The sequence below is a fragment of the Drosophila virilis genome, chromosome 2 (assembly GCF_030788295.1).
Source record: "Drosophila virilis strain 15010-1051.87 chromosome 2, Dvir_AGI_RSII-ME, whole genome shotgun sequence".
In the NCBI taxonomy this organism is placed as follows: domain Eukaryota; kingdom Metazoa; phylum Arthropoda; class Insecta; order Diptera; family Drosophilidae; genus Drosophila; species Drosophila virilis.
The window spans coordinates 7,612,928-7,639,406 of record NC_091544.1 but is presented as its reverse complement, the minus strand read 5'-3'; the positions used below and the strand labels follow the sequence as shown (position 1 = coordinate 7,639,406).

General features: G+C 43.3%; 1 protein-coding gene and 1 long non-coding RNA gene across 5 annotated transcripts in view; one reads left to right on the top strand and one right to left on the bottom strand.

The window, feature by feature from the left end:
- The window catches only part of trv (trivet), a 42,536-nt gene extending 18,506 nt beyond the window's left edge, over positions 1-24,030 (bottom strand). For 3 of the 4 annotated variants that reach the window (XM_070207079.1, XM_070207080.1, XM_015171433.3), the window contains exons 1-2: positions 23,657-24,030; positions 20,862-21,879 (exon numbers count right to left, since the gene is read on the bottom strand). In XM_070207079.1, coding sequence (XP_070063180.1) covers positions 20,862-21,366 — 505 coding nt within the window. In that variant the 5' untranslated portion in view covers positions 21,367-21,879; positions 23,657-24,030. Of the gene's footprint in view, positions 1-20,861; positions 21,904-23,656 lie in introns of all 4 variants that reach the window. The other variant, XM_032439089.2, reaches the window with a different exon arrangement.
- Positions 1-26,479, top strand: part of LOC26531212 (uncharacterized) — a 252,619-nt gene that overhangs the window by 224,231 nt on the left and 1,909 nt on the right. The window contains exon 4 of the long non-coding RNA XR_001450104.3: positions 24,009-24,510. This is a non-coding gene — a long non-coding RNA (uncharacterized lncRNA). The remainder of the gene's footprint in view (positions 1-24,008; positions 24,511-26,479) is intronic.

Sequence of the window (26,479 nt, the reverse complement as noted above, 5' to 3'; positions counted from 1 at the left end):
ACAATTCACACATACACACTCACATGGAGACAGAACAGCTAAGCACATAAAGGCATACACAAACACACACATACACTCAAAACGCAATCATTTATTATTATTTTTGTGTGCTTTGTCTCTTTGGCACAGAAAAAGTCGCAACGTTTCAGTCGCTGTCGCTGCTGCTGTCGCCGTCGCAGTCGCAGTCGACGTGAGTGTTGCGGCTGCTGCTACTGCTGCTTGACAGAAGCAGAGGTGGCAGCAGGAGGAGGTTGCCGTTGTCCTTCGTACGCTTTTGTGTCAGCTAAGCTCACAGCGCTAAGGCTGAGTAAAACCAACCAGCATACAAAAACAACAACAACGTTGGTAACGACGCGCATGGGGTGGCAATGGGTTAAGGGCCAGCGCAGTGAGTTTTTGGGGGTCGTCACACACACACACACACACACAGCGACAGAAGTCTTACCCTAAATAATTAGCACTATTCAACTGGGGCGACGACGACGACGGCGACGTTGGCGACGTTGATGGGCGCGGCTTTGACTGCCAGCTCGACTGCTGCATGTCCTGTGTCGTGCGTCCTGTGTCCTTGTCATCGTTGTCGCTGTCGTCGTCGTCGTCGTCGTCTGCAGCACGTGCAGAAATTAACATTTCCGGTAATTTTGCGAAAATGAAAAGCAAAGCGAAAAATTAACGGCAGCAGAAACGTAATGCGGAAAGCTTTTGTGTTAAATAAATATTAAAAGCAATTCGCCAGGCCAAGCCACAGCCACACGGCGATGATGACTGTGAGGGAGTGAGAGAAAGAGAGAGAGAGAGAGAGAGAGGCAGCAGGAATGTGAGTGAGCCGAAAAGACTGTGAGGTTGGCTTTTAAAAACAAACCGAAACGAGTAAATCGCTGCTGTGTGTATATGTGTGCGTGTGAGTGTGCACACATTTTTATTTAATAGGAAATTGCGTATACGCCACCATTAATGAGCCCATTGTAAAAGCAGTCGGCGGCAGGGCTTAGCTGGTTGCCATTTTTCGTAGCCGTGATTGAAGTTTAACTCAACTAGGAACAGTCGCAGGTTCAGGAGCAGGCCCTCAGTCAAATTGCGACTCACAGCTCGAGTTGTTGTCATTATTGTAAGTCAATTGTGTATTGTCGTTGTTGTTGCTGTTGCCAGCTCAAAGGCGAAACGACAATTGAGGCATGCACGCAACTTGCGAATGACTTCACATTGGATGGCTGCCTGGTTGACTGGCTGGCAGTCAGACTTTTGGCTTATTGGAGCCACCGAATGTAATATTCATGAGCCGGAACGAAAAGCAAAGTTCTTATTGCTGTTGCTGTACTGGCAGAAAGAGGGGCGAAGAATGCGGGAATAGGCTGCCCGAGTGAGACAGACAACCGTGCACGCTAATTGCAGTCAAAGGCTGCTTTAAATTTACCTCGCATAGGCAGCCAAGACAACCTGGTGCTGTATTGGCAGCTCGTCGCTGCCAGCTTTTCTTTAGGCCGCCTCGTCAACTCGTTGCCTGATTAAAACCGTGCGTATGTAATGAGTTAATTAAGTTTTTGGTATCGCGGAAGTAGTCCTACCATTCGTTTAGCTACTGTATCATCGTGTAGACCAACACACGTGCACATAAATTAATTAAAAATCCTTGGCAGACGCACGGCTGTTACAAGTGTTTTGTATATTTGCAGAGGACGCGTCTGCCCCGGCTTGAAAGCGTTAACAACCTGCAGCCCAGGACACTGCCCATGCGGCTTGGAAGTGTGTCAGTAGTGCGCTGCCTGCCACGCCCACTTCTCTACCTTTTCATCACAGGCGGAAGCTCGGCCTATGTATGTGTGCTTACAGCTTTATTTAGTTTGCGTTGCCAGAGTTGTTGTAAATTGTATGTTATCCGTTTCCCCTGTTTGTGTTGCCCTTATTTATGTGTTGAGTCGTTGGATATGTGTGAGTGTGTGTGTGCGTATGTATGTGTGTGTGCTGATTTGCCATTGTTATTTATGCGTTTGTGCTATACCTTATTTCCTGTTTGTCTTACATAAGCTGCAACGCTTAATTACACGCAATCGCATAAAGTCAGAGAATCGCAGGCAACAGCTAAGTGTAGGCAGCCCTCGAGTTGAATGGAACAGATTTATCGCTGGCTGTATGCAGCAAAGTGAGGGTTGTCGATAGACTTCCTAAGGTAAATATGTATGTCACCTTTGCATATATGTTATCGATTATGCATAGTAAAATCTATGCAAAAAATCACTTTCAAAATCCATGCGGCCATTGACCACATGGCGTATGCTTAATCGCAATGGCAATTATGTACTCACTGGCTAAATGGCAATGCATTAAAGCTAAAAGCGTTTAGTGGCTAGTCGAAAAGCCACCAGCTGACCGACTGCTGGGACTGCCCGCTGTCATATAAAAGCCTAAAAAGAGTAAACAATTTGACGCTAACAACCGCAAAACGTGCGGACCGACAAAGCCCCAAAGCCCGAACCGCCCACAGTTTAACCCAAAAAATTGATGAATATGTAAGCAAATAACGAAGACTAACACGCAGCGGGTTGCCATACATACTAATACACTGGATAAGTATATGCGGGTATATATATGCACATATATATATATATACATAAAAAAAAGGATCAAAGTCCTGAGGCGCGTTAATTTTCCCAAACGTCAGCAGAAAAGTAAATCGGTGCCCAGTTGGGTCCGATACGGCTGGGATGCGTATCCAACACAAAAATATGAATGCCGCTCAGCCGTTCAGCCGCACAGCCACAAATTATATTGAAATGTTAATAATCCAGTTGCTTAGACATGCTGTGCAGCGTTGGGTCGCACAAAAAGGACAACTCAACTGCAAAAGGATATTTACATGGAGATTTGCAGGCGGCTGCCGCTGCCGACGCTGACTTATGACTTTGATCAATGTCGGGGCACCCAATCAATTTGGTCCATTCTACATTTGCCGCATTTATGTGCCTTCGAGAGTCACTTATGCCCGCAATTTGGCACTGCGGTTATCTTTGGGAATAGGATACGGACCAGAACCAGGAACAGGAACAGGGACAGGGCAGCAATTGAGAGACAGGAACAGGGACATGCTGCCTGTTCGTGTTTACATTCTACCCTCCCATTCACTGCCATGTCGCTTTGATATATGACACACAATTTGACTACACTTGAGAGATGGGCGTGGGGGCGCTCTTGGGGGCACTGATAAGCGACTTGGCTCAGCAAATCTTTAAATTAAATTTGCCGACTCAAATCAGCAAGCATTATAAAGTATAATGTGCTTTTAATTTCATTCATTTGCAGGCTGCTTGGCCAGTTGAATGGTAGGTGGATTGGCCGGTGGACTTGGGGCTGGCGGATGGGAGCTGGGGGGAATACTAAATGAAACTAAAAGATCTAATTAGCGTTTAGCGAGCGTGCACAGCGAACAGGGAATAGCGACGGGCGTCAACTTAAAGCAAACTTTGTACTTTAATTTCAAGTTAATTACGCGCACTCGCAACTAAGTAAATGCCTGCCTGCCCGCCTGCTGAAACCCCGTTGCAAATGCATCTGCCACGCCGTTGCCAGCAGCAAGTTTCCGCAGCAGTTTGCAAAACTGAAAGCCAATCAACTTATTTAGCCTCAACTGCTTTGCCAGCTGCCTGCTGTCTGTTCCTCTTGTCGGTTGTCTGTTTAATGAAACAGCAGTCACTTTAAGGACTCTCAACGCTCAACACTCAGCTGCTCAAGTCAGTCGTTGACATTAGCAGCATTAAGCGTCGCCTTCGTGATTTTAACGGTGTTGCTTAATAACACGGGCAGTCCCGTTTTCCAAACCTATTTCAGCACTATTGACCCCACGCCTTAAATCGTTGCAACTGTCTTCTAAGGAATTTGTATTCATCAAAATGAATTTTCTTAAATATGTTGCACACACCTAATGATACTTTTAACTGAAGTGCATTTGAATAGTAACTTGTTTTTATCAAAGAGTTTGACTCATAATCGTAGTTCAGCAATTCAAAATTGAATTCTGTCGTTCGTTTAAAGTTGGTCGCCGTTGGCAACAATTTTCTCGGTGCTGCGAAAATATCTGTTGTTGAGTTTCTTTGTAACTTAACAAACAGGATAACTGCTGGAGCATCGTCATCAGGTTGTCGCGGTGCGCAGATCAAATAAAATTTTCATCTTCATTGTGCTGTGCGTCGCGTCGCTAAGCTATATAATAATATACATTTATACACTTAAACATTTCTACAAAAAGCTGCGTGGTTGTTCGTCGCGTGCTTGTATGTGTGTGCAAATGAATCTCTAGCTGTCTGCGTGTGCGCGTGTATGTGTGTGGCGCGGTGTTGGGGGCGGGTTGCTGACATCGAGGTTTGCTACCTTTTCGTGCCGTTGCCGCAGAAACTTTTTGGGTTATTCAGTGACTACGTTGCACTATTCTTAGCTAGCTGTTGTTGTTATTATTGTCGTTGTTGCTGCCACCGGCGTCGTCGACGTCGTCGTCCTCGTCCTCGTCCTCGCCGCCACCGTCTAACGTGTAAAACAATGACTCATTAAGACTCATCTAAATTCTAATGAGATTCAGTAACTATTAAAAACAAAACATGGCAGAGGCAAAAGCAAAGGCAACAACAACAACAACAACAACAACAACAGCAACAACAAACTCAGCAGCAGCAGCAACTGTGGCAAAGGGTTGCTGCCCCAAAGGCAATGTCTCGTCTTCACGGGCCCCCCGCCCTTAAGATCTTATCAGAGCGCCCTTTTGCCTACGGCTTGTGTCCATTTTGTGCTGATTCTGCTGTTGTCTTTAAGCCTTCGGTCCCCCAAAAATTTAACTCATTTATATGCAAGTCGCCTGCGTTGCCTTTAAACAAATGTCATTAATTTGATTTAAATTTGGCACACAAAAGGAAAGAGACAGGTACACTGAGTGAGAGAGAGAGAGACAGTGTGACGGAATGGTGCACAGAATGCAAAAAATTATGTGTATTGTTGGTTGTGCTTATAAAGCAATCAGTCCAGCATGTAAAGTATAGAGTGTGAGTGAGGATAAGGTTTTAGGCCTGTTCTATTCTGGTTTCTGCTCGCGTGCAAATTTCGCATTTAAATGCCAGTCATAGGCGCTTGTTTGTCTATAGGCTAGGACTAGAGGATGCCAAGGAAAGGGGTCGGCTGCTATTTGCATTTGCTGTGTGTTGACAATTGTGTAAAAAGCGTCGCAGGACAAGACACTGCAACACACAGCACACACCCAGACACACATAACATACACGACAAAGACAGAAAGCGAAAGAAATGGCAAATTTGCGTATGAGAAATCGAATGGAGGCAGTCCAGGAGGCCAACGAATGCATTAAAGTGCTCCCTTGGCGAACAAACGAACATGTTGCCTTATAAATTAGAAAGAACATTCGCTCACTCTCTCTCTCGCGCGCACACACACGCATACATAGGCACACGCACTTGACTGTTGAGTACATAGAAAACGAAATAGAAATTGCGTATGTTTGCTTTTTAAGGGCAGCAACAACCAACACCTAACTGGAACCGCAGCAACAACAACAACAACTAGAGGAGCGAAACAAAAAAGGGCGCAAGCATTCTGCATGGCAGGGTCGTGGCCGCCCTTGCTACCCATGTATTTGCATTGGATTTCGGGTAGTTATACGAAAAACACACTCCACAGACTGACAAGCCCAGCGCCCAGCGCCCAGCAACACCAGCCAACCACCCACCCAAGCATGCACACACGCACACACAAACTGAACCCCCTTCTAACAACAATGAACATTAAACGCCGTTTGTTGTCGCATTTACCGAGCGGGTTGGGGGCTGACGGGCGACGCAGACAAACAGCCCGGCGGAGTATGTTGCTGTTGTTGCAGTTGTTGCTGCTGGTAGCACATGTTAAAGGTAAACGCGACGCAGGTGAACCAACTCCCAGCTCCTCGATTCATGCAATCTGCATATTTGCTGGGCGCCACGAAAGGCAAAGCAAGTAAAAACCTGGGTCAAATAGCGGTTACCGCTTCAGTTTTTCCTTTTTTCTATCCATTTTCCCTTTCCCTTTTTCCTGTCGTGTCACTAGTTTTTAGTGTGTGTAAGCGTAGGTGTTGATGTTACCACACTCACACACACACGCACACATAACTAGTTTCAGTGCCATTATTGGCTCAGTCACACGCTAGACCCTAGCCTAAAAGGCGGCTACGATCTTTTTTGGGCTGTCGGGGTCATGACATGACTAGTACATACGCGTCTCTATGTATATCCCGAATCAAGCTGGGTCTGACTCTACGAGCTGGGTTGCCTCGCGTTGGATTGTTAATTGTAAAGAGTTTGGCGTTTGCCATGTGTGGGTGCGGTTTACGGTTTTGCCAACAAACTCCGCACTGAAAGTGGCTTTATTTAGTTTCGCACATTCACAGTTAATTAATTTTGTTGCCAGGCCATAAGAATAGAAAAAAGTGTTGGTGCGTTTGATCTAAAAGACTAATGAATGCTGTTGAGTGGGGTAATGTTGAAATGCGAGTAGCTGAGGCATAAAAAATTGTGGCAAATCAGCTAAGCACTCAACATGGAATTAAAGGTGTCTTCGAATTTAATAGAAATAGAAATCTGCCTTTGTGTTACAATAAAATGCCTACTTTCTTTCCAGGAATATCGCACAGTACTGTCAGGAGTGCAGAACTAGGAGATACCCCGGAGACTGCGCTGAGCAACCCTTACGCATATTTTTGTTACTTTCTTAAATTTATTTATATAAAACCTGTGTATATAACGGCTTCATGTGAATCTTTCACACATCTACACTGAATAATGGATTCTTTAATAACATCTGTGTTTACAGTCTGATCTTTAGACTTAAATAAATTAGAGCATGAATGTTGGATTAACCTACACAACCAAATGTTTATCGTCGAGGTAACAACGTTTTGCGTTGGCGATCCTCCAGCCGAACGTGAAGCTATGAAACCGATAACAAAGCAAATTGCTGGCTTCGTAAAATGCATTCTTATTTTCTAAGCTCAATAGCAATCAGTCTTAGGAAAAATATGCTACATTTCAGAATTTATTAAGTTGAACTGCTATATTCAGTTTTGGACCTGATCAGCCTTCGACTATTTTACAATTTATTGAGTGCTTTATCGGTATTACAAAATATTTGGCAATAGTTTTAATTTAACCGAATCGAAGCGGTGGGCGAAGTGGCAACCATTTCGTGCTTACTGAACAAAATTTGTAGTTCACCCAGCGGGCCACGCTTTTTGCACATGGCCAAATGGCCACTCAATGCCAGCGCTTATATTGTTGTTGGTGGACAATACAGACAATACAAATGCTAACAATAACCTAACGGAAAGGCTGGCAAAAAAAAAAAAAAATCAGAAATCAAATTCAAAACTCAGTTCGCGGCTGCTGAATGAAATGTTGAAATTGCTGCGCTTCCAACGCGACGCGACGCAACGCGACGCCATCCGTATTTGTCAGGCTTCCCCGTCCACATAGCCCCCTGTTGAGCACTCTTGGTCTGTAACGCCTACATCCGCGCCAGGACGAACAGCTGCCCTTTATCCTGCACTGTCCGCTGTTCCCTATGGGGCTGCGCAGCTGCTGCACTTTATTTCAGTCAGTCGCTTCTTTTTTTTCCCTTTTGTAAGTGGCTTGTTTTTGCCATGTTCCATGCAAGTGTGTATGTGTCTGTGTGTGTGTGTGTGTGTGTGTGTGTGTGTATGTGTGTGTGTGTGTGTGTGTGTGTGTGTGTGTGAATTGCGCTCTTGTGTGCAAGTGCGGTCATTTAATTTCGATTTGTGTTTTAGATTGTTTTGCGTTGCATTTGTTGATTTTTGCCATTTAAATAGAAATTTTTATTTTCTACACGTTGCTGGACACGGTCAGGCCGGCATGGTCCACGGTCCATGCTTTGGTCTCGCAGCCGTCGCCAGTTTTTTGTATGCCATGCATGGTCCTTGATTTTAGCTTTTTTTTCTAGCCACTTTTTTATGAACGCGTGTCCTCGGGGCATTGCCAAAGCTCGCGCCTGGCAAATTGGATTTCTTTTTTTTTTCGGGCATTTGAGACTGACGAACGCCGGTCCGGGATCAACCGGCAATGGCAAGCTGGGACAAAATCTAATGCCAGAATATATACACATATGTGTATACAACATGTATACCTGTACATATATATGCAGTCGCTATCGCAGCCATCGCAGGCGGCGTTTCTATTAGTTACGCGCATTCATAAGAGCGGAAATTTAATCTGTACCACAGCCGCGCCTCGATTTAGTCAATTTAAAGCTGCCGGCAAATGTTATCAACTCAAAAATACTCGTTAAATATTTAAATTGGCGCAGAGCTAATGAAATAAAATCAATTCGCGTGTGACTGCGACGCAGCCAAACATCCACAGAGATGCGCGTTCACATCTGCCGCTTGCCTTGCCTCGGCCGGCAGGCGGCAGACGGCACTTAGAACTCAACGCATACCGCCTTCTTTACCTTTTTATTTTATTCTACAGCTTTGTTACTTAACTGGTGGCAGCCGCATCAGTCAAAGTCAATGCAACATGGAGCCGAGCTGTGATTCGTTTATAACTTTTCACTTGGTTAAGTCAAGATTTATTTGAGCACATCATTTTTGTCAATATCCTACTGTATTTTGCCCACTGTATTTGATGCGTCTTGACATGCGGCACACGTAGCAGCTTGCTTTAAATGTTTAAATAGAAGCGAATACGCCAAAAATCAACAACAAAAACGACAACAACAAATCGGATAAAAGATAGCATATACACAAATCAGACACACGCAGAGAAAAGGAGAAGCAGTGAGAGAGAGAGGGCAATACACATACACTCAAAATTGGCATAAATAAGTAAGAGCAACGGCGGCCTCAGTTTGCTCGCTTTATTGTCAGCATAGCCCTTGTACATATGTGTGTATGTGCGTGCGTCAATGTGTATATATGTATTTATATATATACTCAAATACTATACCCAAAGCGCACTTGAGTGTGTATCATCATGAACATCAGCTGCTCTTCAGCCAGCACAAGTCAGAGTCCCTGTTCCCTATCCCAACAAAGCGCTAACGTTGAAGTTGCCCCCTGGCCGGCCCATTCCGCCGCCTTGTGCTTGGGCGCCCGGCCGCTGCTCCTGGCCAGAGATACAAAGCTACAGATATAAGCAGTAAAGCTGTGGAGCTGAGTGAATGTGCACCCACTACAGTGACAGTATCTTTGGCCGCTTAACAGTATTACAAGCAGACTTATGAAAGAGCTGGGCTCGGGTTGGGTACTCATCCATTCCGTGCAGTGCCCAGCCCCGCCTCGTCTGTAATTTGACTTGACTTTTACGTATCGTCAAGTACTTTTCTGGTTTTGCCCACTCGGGGGACATTTGTCAGTCAAGAGACAAATTTAATTTTTGTAGACAGACAGCGTCAGCGAGGGGAGCATCAGTTAGAGAGCCAGAGTGAAATGGACTGCGATTAGATATGAATGGCAATGAAAGTCATAGCAGCCATATATGACGAGCATCGGACCAACTATTCCGGCTATCTAACTGTCCGACTGCCTGTTATTGTATTAAAGACCACTCGTTAGTCTAACCCCGATGACCCCGCTTTCTGTCTGCGTGGGCTCAATTCGTTTTTCATATGCAGCTGGACGCACATGTGGGTGCACATTGGGCGTATACGTAATTTTATTACAACTGCCCAAGCAGTACAAACTGCCCTATGCCCAATGGTCGATGCTGTTGCAGTCACAGAGACCAAAATGAATGGGCAGCAACTATTTTCGGGGTGCTCCGTTGCCGCTGTGCCCCAGTTTGTGGCAGCAGGCAATGCACAGAATTCATTTCGCATTGAAATAGCTGTTCAGAGAGCAATTAGCTGAAATTATTGTTGCTACGTGTGCGTCGTCACTTGCCGGGTATTCAGCCGGATCTGCGTGAGGCAAGCATGAGGCTGAGCTTGTGGCAAACGAGGCGTATGCTTAATGCGTGCAAGTATGGTCATTATTCAGAGCTTGTTCTGGGCCAAGCCAAAAAAATGCTGATTTGCGGTTTGCCAATGCCAACCACACGGCCTCAGTAACGCCCACGCCTACGCACTGCCACACATACATACAAGAATATATACATAGAAATTCAGCATAATTTAGCGAAGCATCCCCCTATAGAATGTGACGAAGCGAACCAAAGTCAAGTCGCAGCAAAATTATGCCAAAACAAATCAAGCAAATGAAAATATCACAGCCTCAAAATCAAGACAAAACACACGCAACGTTTCCCATAAAGGGGGCGTGGACAGGGCGCTGGAGGGTGCCACAAATGCTGCGCTTAATAGGCATCAGCTGGGTATTAAGTTGTTGTTTTTTGCCATCGACTTTGGTATCGTTTGCCTCATTCTTGTTTCCCCATCTTGGCAGCATGACAACCTTTTTTCAGTGAGCAATACAGGAACCTGGCCTGGACCCGGACAGATTTTGGGCATTTTAACAAGCATTTACCCAGCTGCGCGGCCGCCTTCACTTGCCTTTCTCGCCTCACTTTTATTCAACAAACAATTTGCGGAATGCCATTAGGTGACGCCTACTGCTAAAATTATCTGTGCCATCCACTTTTTTCTTATTTGGCATCTGCCCCAGCCGCGAGTGGCTCCTGTGGGCGGAGTAAATTCAATCACATCATCTTTTGTTGAGCTCAGTCGCCGCATTCAGCCAACACAACAAATAAAATATAATAACAGCGCACAAAAAGTGAAAATGGCTAAATATAAATGGCAAAAATTCTGTCGATGGTAGAATATTTCAGACAAATTCCGAATGCGATTCAGAATTATAATGGAGAGAATGAATTTTGTAAATCTAAGGTCTATTCATTGTCATAAGAAAAATAGCTTTAAAATGAAAATAACATTTCATTATTTTATCAGAATAACTTCTTAAAATTGCCGAATATTTAAGATTAGGTATGTGGCTGGTAAATAGCTGAGCATGCCTGCCAGTACATCATATTTATCAACATATACATTATTTGACAACCACTTTTAGACACTTTGAAACTCTGTACATAAAAGTAAATATAAACACGCCTTAACCACATCAAGAGAAAAGCATTTAACGACCTGTCAAATTACATTATAAACTTTAAATTCTCTAAACTTGAACAGCAGCCGCAAAATGCTTCACACGACGGCAACAAAAACAACAACACGAACAACAGCAGCAGAAATTAAAGCGGAACTTAAAAAAAAAAAAAAAAAAATTAAAAATTAATAGTAGCAACTAGCGAGTGTCAATGGAAACCACAAGAACAACAACTGCTGCTGCTTCTGCTGCTGCTGCTGCTGCTACAAACAAAAACTAACCAACTAACAAAGTATAAAACAAAAAATAAACTATTGAGTGCTGCTCATTGCCGCCGTCTCCAACCACCCAAGCTAACCGCCGACTGGCAGCCTCCACGAACAAAAATTTCTAATTTAAAAGTTTTGCGACCAACCGACGATGAGTGAGGCAGCCGAAACGGCAAATAGAAAACAACAACAGCAGCAAAAACAAGCGGCAAATAAAAACGCAACAGCGCCACATAAAGAGACACACACACACACACAAACTCACACACCCACATACACATACGCACGCACACACGCTCACACAATTGCAGATAATGCAACCCCCACCCACTTGTGGCAACGCCAGAAGGCGAATAAAAAAACGTTAGGACCAACGTGTGGGTGGAGAAAGCAACTTTGGACAACTGCAGCTGCAATTTTGTTGCTGGCATCGTAGGCGTTGTGTTGTTTTTGCCCACATCGTTAGCAAGGCGCATCGGCAACATTTCGTCAGCTTCCGCCTTGCCCGCCCACCCTCTGGCAAACCGGCCCACTGGGGCAGCCCAGTGTGTCAGCCAGTGAGGCAGTGTGGCCGTCCAGCCAGCCGTCGGTTGGAGCACAGCCGCGTCATGCGCGTTGCTCCTGCCCTGTTTGCGATTGCGATTGCAGTCGCAGGTCGCCAACAGCCCCAAACCTCGTACTGCAACCGCCCGCTGCAGCTGTGGGGCGGGTGAAGCGCTCGTCTTTAGTCGCTGCTCGTCGGCAATCGTTGGCAGCAACTATTTTTATACGCTGCACAGTTACCATTTGTATGTGTGTGTTTGTGTGCTGCCTACCTTATAGGGTTGGGGGCGCGTTTGTCACTGTGCATTACGTTTAGCATGCATCGTGGCCCCCTTTCAGTGCTGCAACAATGTTGCCTCAGCCGTATTGTTGTAATTTGCTTGTTGTTTTGTTAGCCTGGTTCGTTGGCTTTGCCGGTCTTGAGGCACATTTTCCAGCATTTCACAATGATTTTCATATTCGAATCGTGTGCATGTGGCTTGCTAGCAAATCGAATTATATTTGCTGCAAGCCACAGGGCAGACAACAGACATGACCGCATTACAAATGCTGCTGTTGCAGTTGCAGTTGCAGCTGCTGCTATTGCTGCTTCTATCGAGTTACCTTCATCTGCACTTTGCCATTTTGCACTCAGACCAGCAAGTCCAAAAACTTCAATGGGGCCTTGCTTAAGTCGACTTTCCTTAAAATTGCCTGCCTGCCTGCCTGTCCGTCTGTGTTGAGGGGTTGGACGTGTGTTGGTTTGGCTTAACCTCACTTAATGCCTCGCTTCATATTTCACAATTTTCTTGTCTTTTCCCCCCTTGTAGATTTTCTTTTAATATGTATTTTGTCATACATAATGTTGACATTTTGACGCGCTAATAAACATAATTTGCTCGTAAAATATTTTTATTGCCCTCGCCTTTATCTGACTCCTGTCTGGCTCACTTCGGGCAGGTGGTGTGCTTAAGTAGGTGACTTTGTGTATGTGTGTGTTTATAAATATACTTTATACATTTTTCTTTCTACAGCGGCAGATGAGCAAAGTCAATTTGCAGATAGGCAAGTGAAACATTAAACTGTAAATTAAGCCGATAACTTGGCTGAGTGACGCATTGACAATGTTTTTAATTGGGTTTTAAGAAGAACTAAGATATATATGTTGCAAATCTAAAAGGCATACAAATCTCTCGCACAGAGCGAGACAACGTACAACATAATATCAATTAAAATATACAGTCATTGATTAAAAGTTGCGCAAACTTAAAACAAAATAGCTCATATATATTTAATTTTGATATATGAATATTTGGCCATCAACAAATTAAAAGAATAATTACTGATATATTAAATTAAAATTGTGTAAATTGGCAACTTAATAATCTACTACACAATATTAAGTATGTGACTTATCCTTATTTAGTCCCGTTTATATTTAGTCAGTTGTGTTAAGCAGTTGTGTTCCGCAATCCACATTAGTTTCGGATTCCATAAACTGATTGAAGAGCTTAGTCTATTTTAGGCACCTCTCACGTGCTGTGTACTTGTCATTTTTCAAAACGTGGCGTCTCCTATTACAAAATTAATTGTATGCTCACACCGCAGGAGCACCCTATTCCCGCTTGACGGTGTGAACAGATCTCTGATTTCCACGCTAGGGTGCCATGCAATCAACGAGCTAGCGAACGGCTACAAATCACATTTCCCCATTTTCCAGACACACACATACTTCAACTCACACACACACACACACACGCGCACACACAGACGGAACGCGCTGCCGGTTGTTTTTCTGCACGTTGAATGAGCAGCACCTAAAACATTTTTAAATATTTATTAGCAACAGCTTACAAGCATCATCTTATTTTGTTGTTGTTTTAGTTGTTGTTGCTGCCTTTTGGTCTCGCCTCGTGCGATAAGTAATTTCATTATTTGCCAAGCAAGCGACCAACGCCCCCAAACAAGCTGAGGCCCACGCTCCCGTCGTGGTCCCGGCCAACGACAGGGTCTACGCCTTTTTGGTGCTCGCGCCATTTGTCTGCTCATCCTGCCAGTTGCTTGTTGATGCCATTATCTTATTCAGCATCCTTGTCATCTCATAAAGGATGCCTATTATAAATTAATTTTTACCATCTACGGTCGCTGCCTGCTGCTGGTTGCTGCCTGCTGGTTGCCTCATTTTGGGGCGCTCTCTTTGCTATCGCCTTTATCACTTGAAGCTGAATGCTCACCCCTCCCCCTAATTCCCTACACTCCAAAGGCAAACATGTTGCTCCTGTTTGTGTGTGTGTGTGTGTGTGTGTGTGTTTGTTTGGCTGCCTATATGACAATATAATTTTTTGATTTAAGGCTGCCGTTGCTGCTGCTGTCGCAATTTTTCAAAGACTACAACGGCAAACACACCATCCCTCATATATTTCAGGTTGCCACAAGCAAAAAGTTGCTGGTTGCCACACACACGCACACACTCACAAGCACACACGGGACCTACTCGTGACATTGATGCCTTACACTCTGCGCCCTGTTTTATTGTTATCATTAAACTGTAACACCTCCCGCCCCGCCCCCGCCCCCAGCCCGACGCGCAGCCTGTTCGACATTCTGCCTTGTTTGCTTGTCTCGTTCCGTGGGCCATCGGCTCGTTGTTGTCTGTGATGCGGGTTCTCGAGTCAGCCTCAACAAGTTTGACATGGCATTGAGGCCAACCACTGATCCCAATATGATTAAAAACTGTTCGCTTGGCTTAACATTGTGGCCGACAGTATGATGGTTAGCCATCTTCGGATGTATTTTTCTAGGGAGCCTGTTCAATAATTTCGGCATCGCAGCTGCTGGCTATGATTAATTGGTACGCACAAGCGGCTGGCAATGTAGGGGAGAGACAAATGAAAAGCAAAGCCCAAAGCAACGACGCTTTTGGGTGTTAACTGCACTTCATTCATCAACGCTTCCTAACCGCAACGAGCTGCTGGTCTGGGCCAACAGCAGTAACAACACAACTGGGCTGGTGCACAGGGGGTAAGGTGCGGGACAGCAGAGGGAAGCTGCTGTTGCGTCAGCTGCATTGGAAATTCAAATAAAATTTACCACAGTTTCGTAACTTTGTCAACGATGCGCAACGTGCGATGTACGAATGGGGGGCAAGCGGCATCTTGCGGCAGTGGATTCGGGTGGTGCGGCGGCGGTGTCAGCCAACGAGTCATGGCGACGAATTGCAATTTGCAATTTTATGGCAGCGCAGCTAGAAACACAAGGAGCACAGGGCAGAGCAACTAAACGAACAGCAGAAGCAGCAGCCACAGAAGCACCCGCAATACAAAACAAACCAATTTAAATTTTTAGCGCTGCCGAGCCGGGCAGACTAAGAAAGGGCTGCTGGGGGCGGTTCACTTGCAAAAATATAGTTAACAGCAGCCAAGAGCTGGCGAAAAGCGCAACAAAGCGTAGCTGACAAAATCAAACCAAATGCAGCACTCAGAAAAAAACGAGAAGAAAGCGCAGGGAAATTTTCAAAATGACAATGGAAAATTGGGGTTGAGCCGGCATCGAGTAAAGGCGGAGGATGCGGTGCCGGTGGAGCTGGCGCTGGCAGTGGGTGACTGGCCAAACACTCAATCAATAAATTATGCTGCCACCGAATATACAAATCAGCGAACGGGCAAACGTGGCAGCGAACGCGCAAGCCACAGCGGTTGAGTGGTTGCCTTGGTCTGTGGATCTCGGGATCTGTAGGGCTGTTGGCCTGTTGGGCTATTGGTCTGTGGGGGCCGCTTGTTTGGCTGGTCACGCGACAAACAAACGAGCGAGCGTCAGCTGCAAAACAAAGGCCATGCCCCTAGCAGCAAGCTGGGGCACACAGACGGATGTGGCTTTGTGGGTTTTTGTGTGCGGCGTCCGCTGGCCGCTGTCCCGCGACCGCAGCTGCCGTTAGTCATTTTAAAAAGTGCTACGCTGACGATGTCCCTGGCTAAGGGCAAACCCAAGCGTCAGCCAGCAATGACAATGTCATGTGCGCTGCATTGTGCAAATGTGGCCAGCAGGAGTTGGCATAACCACTGGACCGGGTGGTGCTGCTGGAGTCGGTTTGTTGCAATGTCAACGCCAAAGACAAAGGCACACTGCGACCAAATGTCAAAATGGCTGCAAGGCATCTCTCAGTGGTGGCGACGATGGCGACGGCTGCTGCAGCTCTTGCGGCGGCTTCTGCTGCTCAGCCTGACCCCAAGTTGACCTCGAGCGCAACGCGACTTTAAAAAGCGGCCAGCAGCATCGATTTTTATGCGCCCAACGCAGACAAACAAATAAACGTAGATAAATTTGCATGTATATGGCCCGGCTGACATTAAAAATTTGTATATAAAATATTGATCAGAATTGACGATTGCAAAAATGACGGGCCCGCAGGATAGCCAGGCAATATGTCAACTGCCCGTCTGTATGCCTGGCTATATGTATCGTGTGTGTGTTGTGTGTGCAGTCTGTCATTAAATGGCCTGTTTGCTGTGTTTCTTTTTTAACGTTGACCGCAACGCTTAAAAGTAAAAATTGGGTTTAATTTCGCAATTTTCAACTTTTTTATAAACCTGATCCTGTCTAGCTGATGCAGTGCTAAAGATCGAGCTTCAATAATCACTTTAAAGGCTGCCGGGGGACGGAACATGGTAATTTTGCCAGCAGCTTGATCGATTTTTGTAATCCCTTTAACATTTTTACACAACTACGCACCTGCCATTCATTCACTCACACACACACACACACACACACACACGCCTACACATACGCCACAAAGTCTTGTCAGGCTTCATTGTTTCTGCTGTGCGTTGTCCATGTCCATGCGGTCCAACTAAGCGGAAGCTGTTGGAATTTACCAACGTTTAAACTTTAATGCTGTGTACAAGAGCACTTTTTATTGTTGTCCTGCTTTGCTTTTCCATTTTTTTGCCATACTCTTCACCTATCCACCTACGTCCCTTTCCCTGCAACTGCACGGTGCTTTAGTGGACTTTGGACTTTTTTTTGTGCTGCATGTCCTCTGCCTGGCTGCCCGCTCCAATTGAACCTAATCCGGCTGCTAAAGTATTAGCTACGTAGTTGTATGCTCATCCCGGCTGTCTAAACTGCCTTATGCTGCTTTTGTTGTTTGCTGGCATTTAAAAAACAAAAAGAAACGAGCCCGAGCGGAGGTAGCTAGCAGCGGACCAACTATGGCCAGCTGGAGGTCTGTAAAAAGTTTTGCCTCTGTCTGGGTATCTGCAGCTGTAGCTCGAGCTGTCCCCTCACTTAATAACAAGGCGTTGGCCGTTGTGTGTGTTTGTGTGTGTATGTCACCCTGTCGGCTGCAGAAAATGAACGGCAGTCACTTGGCCCTTGGAAACGACGAGCATACTAATCTGTCTCCTCCGCCTCATCATGGTTACCGTCATCGTCATGTTTTCCGTACAGCCAGTAAATGAAGTGAACGAGAGAACTCCGATCATTGTGTTTGGCAATCAGGCGCTTATAGGACTTCTCGTGCATTGACTTCGTTATATACATCTTATATATGTATCGCTACTACCTTATCTATAAAGCGGTTAGCGAGCAGGCAGCGCTTCAAAGGGATTCGTGATAGTCGATATCAATGAATGTCACTCAGTTCTTATTATAAAATTAACACTAACGTCAACTAAGCGACAGATCCGATCCGGCAAGATATGATGGCAAGTGTCAGGTGAGCAAGCTAAGGCTTACTCGACCGTCAACATGGCGTATGATTGATTTTCAAGTCATAAACCAAGCAGGGCAGGAGCAGCAACAGCAGCAGCTTGACAGCAAACTGTAAACTGAACGTGCCCAGATAAATGCGGCAAATATTAAACGGAGAGTAAGCTCCAATAATAATAAAAGTTATAAATCTTAGCATTGCCTGTCGCCCCGTCCAGATGAGAATCAGCTGAAGCATGAGAGGATGTGGACGTTCAGAAAGGGCAAAGAAGGCGACGATGGCGACGACCACGACGACGACGACGACGACGACGACATGCTGCAGCGTGGCGATAATAACAATTTATTGCACGCACACAAAGAGTCCCAAACACAAACACTCTCACACACACACACACACACACACACACCCACAGGGACACAGGCATGTGCACAGTTGCCAAGTGCCGGAAAATGCCGCGAGACACAACTGCAACAACAAGGATAACAACAACGAGAGCAGCATCAGCAGGCAGACAATCATAAAGAGCAGAGCAGGGCAGGGCTGAGCAGGCAGACGGGCATAAAAACCGCACAATAATAAAAATGAACAATGACAGGTTAATAGCAAATAAATGAAAGCCCATAAGAAAAGCGCAACAACAGCACAAGAATAGTATGAGAGAGGGACAAGAATATAAACAAAAAAAAAAAAAAAAAACAAGAAAGTGACAGCCAGACAACAGAAAGAACAAGAACAACAACAACTGAAAGCGACAATGGGTGACACAGTAGCCAGGAGCGCAGCGAAGAACAGAGACTACGTCCAGTTGCTCCAGCGAACTCTTAGTCTAAGCAATTGATATATGGTTTTCAATTTTCAAAACCATTGACCACTTGCAGCAGAACTACCAGCAACAGCAGCAACAACAACAACAACAACAACAGCAACAACAACAACAATAACAATAACAACAAAGAGCCCAGAACTAAATGGTGTAAAAATGCTGTGGAAAATGGACGCCAGGCGCCACAAGTTGATGCTGGCATATTTAAAGCTTAGCTGCGAGCGTTAGAGACTCGTTAGATGCCGGGCAAAGGAGCAGGCCAGGATAATGGCAGCAAACGTACTTAACGACTTCAATAATGACAATAATGGCCAACGACTTGGCAGCGCCCAGCTTTTGCTCATCGGCAAACAGGTTGACAAAATGCACTCGACATGCAATGGCAAATGCGCTGCCTGCCAATAATAGTCATCGTCATCATCATTATGGTTGTACAGGTGTGCTGCGTGTGTCAATAGGACCTAGCCAGGACCTAGTATGCTGCATATTGAAACATCATATGGTTAAGTGAGAGCAGAAATATGTTGTCATGCACATGCAGGGTATTTGACGTTGAGTGCTTTAATTTATCCGCTTTAAAGCCTTTTAATGTGCAATGTAAGTTATAATATACATTTTTATTGATATTAATTTAAAATTGCATAAATCAAGAGCAAGGGAGAAAAGGTTAGATATTCATAAATTCATTTGCATTTACATTAAAATTATAGGAGTTAAATATTATCTATAAATATATGCACAGTCTGTTGCATTGCAAAACACTATTTTGATTATATATTTTGATTATTTATTCAATTAATTTATTACATTATTTAGGTGTTGCATGCAACCCGCGAGCGCATTAAATTTTATTCTATTTGGCAAGTTTTAAAGTGACAAAGAGAAAGAGCGAAAAATCGATCACCTGTTTAAAGCTCAGACGCCCACGAGACGACCGAAACGGAAAGGAGATGGAGCAGCACCCGCAGCAGCAACAGCAGCAGCAACAGCAACAGCAACAATGGCGGCTACTTGGCAGCTGTGCCAACGCTTGGGCGAACGCATCAGTCAACGTCCTTAGAGTTTAACAAAGAAGGACAATGCGAGCGCACGTGGAGAGAGGTAGACACCGGGCCACTTTATAAGCCAAATTCAACGCTTGCTCGTTGTTGTTGATGCTGTTGCTGTTGTTGCTGCTGTTGCTGTTGTCGCTTGCAATGCGCCTTTGTCTGTTTGCTTTTTGGAAGGGCAAGCATGACGACAACTGCTGCTGCTGCTGCTGTTTCGTCTGCCCTCTTTTTGGCAATTTGTTTCTGCATCTTACAACGAATTCAATTGAAAATTTTAACAGACACTCGACAGGCGACGAGCATCGAGCACCGAGCGACGAGCGTTGCAAATTTCAAAACAAATTTGCCGCAACGCAACAGCAGCAAACTTTTTGCAAAGAAGTCGAAACTTCGATTCGATTCGACTCGATTCAATTCGTTTCGATTTTCAATTCTCGCTGCATTCTCTTTATCCCGTGCTCTCGCGTCTAGCCTTTCAGTTGGTCAAGTGTAGACGTGCGTTTAAAAGTTACGTATGCGCCACGTTGTCCAAGCCACTTCAGCTGAGCACAATTGGCAGCGTCTTGTCTTCTTCTTCTTGCTCGTCTCCCGCTCTGTCTGGGTGTCTGTGGCGAGCTATGTTCAGCTGTTTGCTTAGTGCAGTTTTCACTTTGTGGGCGTTGCACAAAAAATAACAAACAGCCGCACCCCCAAGCCCAGCCTGACTTTCTTCTGCTATTTACTTTTGCCTTTCACACTGCCTGACATCACGTTAGTTTTGTTTGCTTCCCAGTGTGTGTATATGTGTGGGTGAGAGTGTATGTTTGCCTTTCGTTTAGCAATGGCTATGACAAAATCAAAATCAAATCGTTGAACCAATGCCAAAGTGGAAATTGTCAATAATTTCAAATTGATTTCTGTTTGATTTAACACAACAACAACAGCAAATAAAATAAAACGAAAGAAATAAATAAAAGTAAACATACAGCAAAAGGCACTATAATTGTGCCATCTTACATAGAAATACCTGGCTAGTTTTGTCTAGTTGAGGGCGAAAGTGAAACAGTCAACATTGACTGGCGCGTGCGGCTCCCCAAATAACATTAGACAGCCATTATGGGCTTGGCCGACTTTTACGACGCATCATAAAAAGCATTACTTGAACTGCGCCTGACTCGTAAAACTCGTGAAATTCCTGAGCAGGCAGCGGCAATAAAATCAAATCGATAAGTGTGCCCAAAGTGTTCGAATAGCTCGTAAGCTAATCGAAATGGGCCAAAGCTCAATAAAGTCGATGTGCTTAATGTACTTAGCAATTAATTTCTAATTATATTTACAATTCCAATAACTATTCATAAAATAAGCTGATAGTAGAACTTTATTTTTATATATTATATTTTTTTCTAAAATTGCTTTAAATCTTTTGCTTACCCTGCTTGGGCGAAACGCTGAGCACCTGCTGCGGCGACTGCTGTTGCGAGTGGATTTGGTATTGCTGCTGCTGCTGCTGTTGTTGCTGCTGTTGTTGTTGAACGGCCACCGCCTGCTGCTGAGCGGCACAAACGGCCGCGGCGACAGCAGCTTGTTGCTGCTGCTGATGATGAGCTGCTGCTGCTGCAGCTGCAGCGGCTGCAGCGACCGCTTGCTGCTGCGACTGCTGCTGATGCGGCGACTGGGACTGTGGATGATGCTGCTGCTGAGTGGTAACAATGGACATTTGCTGAGATGACTGCTGTTGCTGCTTGACATTAACCTGATGCTGTGCCTGCTGCTGCTGCTGCTGCTGAGCTGGCGCCTGTTGCTGCTGCTGCTGCAGGTGTGTCTGGTGTATGGCCAGCAGCTTAGTCTCATAGGGCTTGGCGCCCACCGACAACGGCTGACTGCTGAGAGTCATCTGTGCTGTTGCAGGCATCATTAGCGTGGGCATTGCCAACATTTTTTCAATGGCACTTTAATGTGCTGCTGTTGCTGTTGCTGTTGCTGCTGTGGTGTTGCTGTTGCACGTTTTGCGGTTAGACGCAATTCGCTTTGATGTTTAATGAAGTGCCGCCTCTTAGTTGATGTGTATCATCAAATCGTGTTATAATTTTGCTAAATATATTTCGGAGCCTCTTTTTTATTTGTATTTATATTTGTTGTATTTTTTGTTTGTGTGAAACCGCACTTTTAATTGCTGTTTTTGCAGTTTGTTTGCTTGTTTGTTCTGTTTTTTTTTTTATGTTTTATTTTTTTGGTTTTCCTTAATGTTATATGTAAATCATCTGATGCGTTAAATGATTTCTACAATTTTACTAATTTCAAAAGTTTCTCTTTGTGGTTTGTGCTCGCATTTATTTTCCGTTTTGCTTTTAAAAACTTTTTTAATTTAATTTAGCTTTACCTTCACTTATCACAGACCAATAAGAATTTTTTTAGTAAGTTCATGTGGTTTTCGTGTTAAAGTTGCTCGCTAAAACACAAAGTTTGTTTAATCCTGTTAAAAATATATATAGCCTGATTGAAATATATTCGCTAACTACAATAAATTATGAAACTAATGAAAAATATAACATACATTTCAAGAGAAGCATTTAATACTATATATTCTCATCACTGATAAAAACAAATATAAAATAACACAAATAATTGTTTATTATTTTTCCTACTAATTTTGTTTTTCATATGCATTTTAATTGTGAACTACAATTTAACATTTATAGTTGAAATATTTATTCAACTGAACTGATTATCTGCACAACTTCTGCTCTGTGGAATCCACAAACATCTTTTTGGTAAGCACATTTTATGCTTCGTTTTTTGAAGTACCCCGAGCACAAACATTACATTTTGGGCACAAGCATTATCGTATATCAAGACGAAGCCATTCACACATCATTTGAAAAATTAAATTTAATATTTTACGATTTGCTGGTGTGCTTCTGTGTATTCTGAGCACATTCAAAGCAGAGCATGAGCCAACAAAAAAATAAAAATTATGCGAGAGACAGCGAAAGTGCGCGTAAGGCAATGCGAAGTAGAAGATGAAGAAAAAAAAAATGATAACAATAATAATAAAAGGCAGCTGAATACAAGCGCTGGTTTTTATGCGAGAGACGCACGCCCCAGAGACAAAACAACAGAAGCCAGAGACCGGAAAGCACAAACTCTGAAACTCCAAAAATCGCACGCCCCAAGTGTTGGCAAGTGTCAGGATCAGGCGCTGCCATAGCCTCAGTCGGCGTTGACGTCAGTCTAACGCTTCCGGTTTTTATAGCGCAACGCACACAAAATTCCAGACAGTGCGACAGCGGAGCAGACGGACAAATGTTATGTATAAATATAAACTTATATTTTTATTTTTGAAAGCCAAGAAACACACACACAGACGCAGTAAAAAGCAACGAGTGTACCAAAATTGCTAAACAAAAAAATAAATATACAACACACAGCATTCGCTGTCATCTAAGTGAAGTGTGCCTGTGTGTGTCTGTGTGTGTGTGTGTGTGTGTATGATTCATACACACAAATGCACTGGCCTTTTATGTGTCCGCGCTGTGTCGGCGGCAGTCGGCGTTGGCTGGCTGAAAGCATTTATTGGCTGCTCGTTGTCGGTTTATGTGGCATATAAGCCGAAGTGGCAGAATGTGTGTGTGTGTGAGTGTGTGTGGTTGTTGTTGTACATAATATGTCCAAAAAACACCAGCACCAGAAGCAACGGCCAAATACATGCAGGCAAAAAGTCGTTGTGCTCTATGTAAATATAACCAAAATCGATGCACAGTTTTGTGAGAACTTAAGAATAATATTTTTATGAAAATCGCATTTAAGAATATCAAATATCTTGAAAGGGCCGCAAATTGTGATATATATATATATATATGTATGTCTATTTCTATATTTAATTCAATATTATATATTAAGTCAACAAATTCATTTTTCTAGACGCACGAACAAACTATTAGGCATGCATAAGACTTCACTTTACGTGCCCCACAAAGTATGCAACGAAATTTGTTCAACAGAATTTCACTTTTAAAATGTCTGAAAGACACATAAAAAACCGAATTCTAAAGAAAGTGTTTACAAATTATTAACTAAACAAAAAAAAAACGAAACTTTAAAATAATATGCACTTTTTGAGCAAAATTAAATATTTAATGCATATTCAATTATTAAAACATGAAAATAATTTGCACTTTTTAAGTAAAATTAAATACTTAACGCATATTTTAAATATTATTATTTACTTTTGCCAACTTTATTTCGTCAGTTTATTTTTGTTTATGTTTTCGATATATTTTTGTATTATTCTTTTATTATTTATATCTTGCAGTCGCTTTTGCTGTTTATTTTTTACGCGTCGTTGACTGCTGCCTTTGTCCGTTTTGGATTTCTATTTTAATTTTATTATATTTGTTTTTGTTTTTGTGTGCTTTGTATATGAATTTCCGTCTTCAAGTTGTTGCGTTTGTAGATGCGTGTTTTTTATATATATATTTTTTGTTTTTGGCTTTGGTTTGCTTTGCTTTGTTTGCTGATTTGTTTGAAAATTATAATAACAACTTAACAACAATGTAACGAATATCCTTTCTTCACGAGGACACAATTCACACTGAATGCGAAGCGCGCTCGTCGGTCTCACAAATAGCCAAAGACATCGTCCGCTGTGGCTTACCGTTATTCTGCCGGCGTCGCTGTCGCGCTGCCTGCGCTCCGAGTCCTTGCGTACAGACGAGTTGCCAACTCGTCGACCTGTCCAGCTTCGTTTGCTAATACCGCTCAGGCCTGCGCACAGCCACGTTTCGAAATGGTTTGTGTCCCAGTTAAATTCGAACTATGCGATTTATAGCATGACAAGCTGCAAATTTCCCATTATCGAAGGACTTTTAGCTGTTATACACGGACAATACAGCAGCTTCTTATCAGAGTTGCACTCTAAGAGGCTTTCGCACAAAGGACTTATGTTGCGTTTTGCGGGGATGCTGCATTGTTGCTTTGTGCCACCGACTGTGCACCTCAACTCTTGCAACAAATGCTTTGAGCGGCTTTGCAAACAAAAGCAGCACCAGCAGCAGCAGAAACAATGTCAAATTGTAAGTATGTAAGTATATAATAGACAAACAAACACACCCACACTCGCACACAATCGCATACTCATGCGCTTACACATACACAAACGCGTGCCATTGTTTATGCGCTCAAGAGCCAATAATCCACTTTTGTTTTGTTATCATTCGCGCGCCCTTATCCAAACGCCTTAAACCACACGGCCACCCCTGTCAGTGGGGCAACGCGTTAAGCGCCTTTGCCACTGCCTTCACCCGTCTCCACTTAATTTCTACTTGATTTGTCGCTTAAGAAAACTAATTGTCTGCCTTTTGTTGAGCGTGAAAACAATAGAAAACATTTTAGCAACTGTTACTTTAGCCAAAAGCGTATTAGAAACATGGCCGGTTGTTGGAGTGGGTGAAGGGGGTGAGACAGTGAGCAAATGTTGGTGGCAAAGCTCGAAAGTGGCTAAAGAATTGGCGGGCGGCTTTAATGGTTTTGGTCTCTATAGTAATGCCAAGGAGCTGACGGCGTTAGTTTTATGCCTCGTGATTGGCCAACAATGTATTCAAGGCCATTCGCTTGAGGCGCAAATGCAAATGTAATTTCGGTGCCAAAATAGTTGAATAAAAAACACGCACAATTCTTGGATCTAATGGGCACGTCTCGTAATATACTTTTGATCTTTAGTCAGTCAAAGTTGACCATCAAATCACCCTACATTCAGCAACCAGCAATGGTAAAAATTCCTTACCATTTATTTTTCGTTATACAATTAAAACGACTGTTGCAGCTGTGGGCGTGACCCAAACGGAAATTTAACTTCCTTTGCATATTCATGCTCATGCACAAACAATCAGGACTATTCAAGTTGCAGGCCATGTTGTTTTCAGTGGCAAGAATTTGCGTGCAATAACCACAAGCTCAGAACTAAAATGCCACAGTTGAAAATTCGGTATGAATTTCAGGTATGAAATTGCAATAACACCTGAGAAAACATTGAACTAAATTTTTCTTAATAGTGTGTAGATTCAACTGCAGCTACCCTTAAAGAGATTATTGTCTGCCAGTTTGACTGAACAAAAAAATATGCTGATTTTTGATTAATATTTATGCATCCCCTTATGTTATTAACCAAAATCAACAGAAAAGAAGAAAGATTAAATATATATATAAAAATCTAACACAAAACTCTTTTTGTAAAGACATATTTTTGCAGCTATCAATGAGAATAGCTATTTGATTCGAGTCATTCTTTCTGATATCCTAATTTGCTAATAATAAACATAATTACTTTAAACTCAAATTAGTATTTCGTTTACAACGTTAAATCCTATTCAAATGTAAGCGCTTAAAACAATGTTTTGTGCTAACAGTATTTTACAAATCGCAACAGCTGGCCAGCTTATTAACTTTGTCAGAGCTTAAAACAAATATAAGCATAAAGAAGAATTTCTGTTCTGAAATGGGTGAAAAGGCGTAAAAATGGTTATGTGCAAAAGTGTGTAACAGGCAGAAGGAAGTATTTTTGGCCCAATAGAGTTTACTTATTCTTTGTACGTGACATTAATCGTGTCCAAGCAATAGATAAAATTCTTAATCCAAATGTTGTTGCTTAAAGAAATCTCGAGGGTGTGTAGATCTAGAGTCAACCAATTTAACACATACCCAACTTCCGCATCATGAAAGATGGATACATTTCAATTATAAACACATAACAATAGTATGACATACATTTAAGATTTTCTTTTCTGTTCTTTTTGCGAAGATAAGATTATCAAGATCAGTTACGAAACACAGAAATAATCATAGAAAACGTTTGCTAAGTTGAAGATAGGATCGCAATTGGAATTGAATTGTATGCTGTCCAGTATTATAACGCAACACGGAATTAACTTTTATCATTTTTAGTTTTTACAATGTTAGCCTTATACCTTTACCCAGCAAAAATATTTAAAAAAGTATATATTTTCGCTTTTGGTAGAAGGAGGGTCAAGGTATCTGCCAGTCGGGTATTCCCT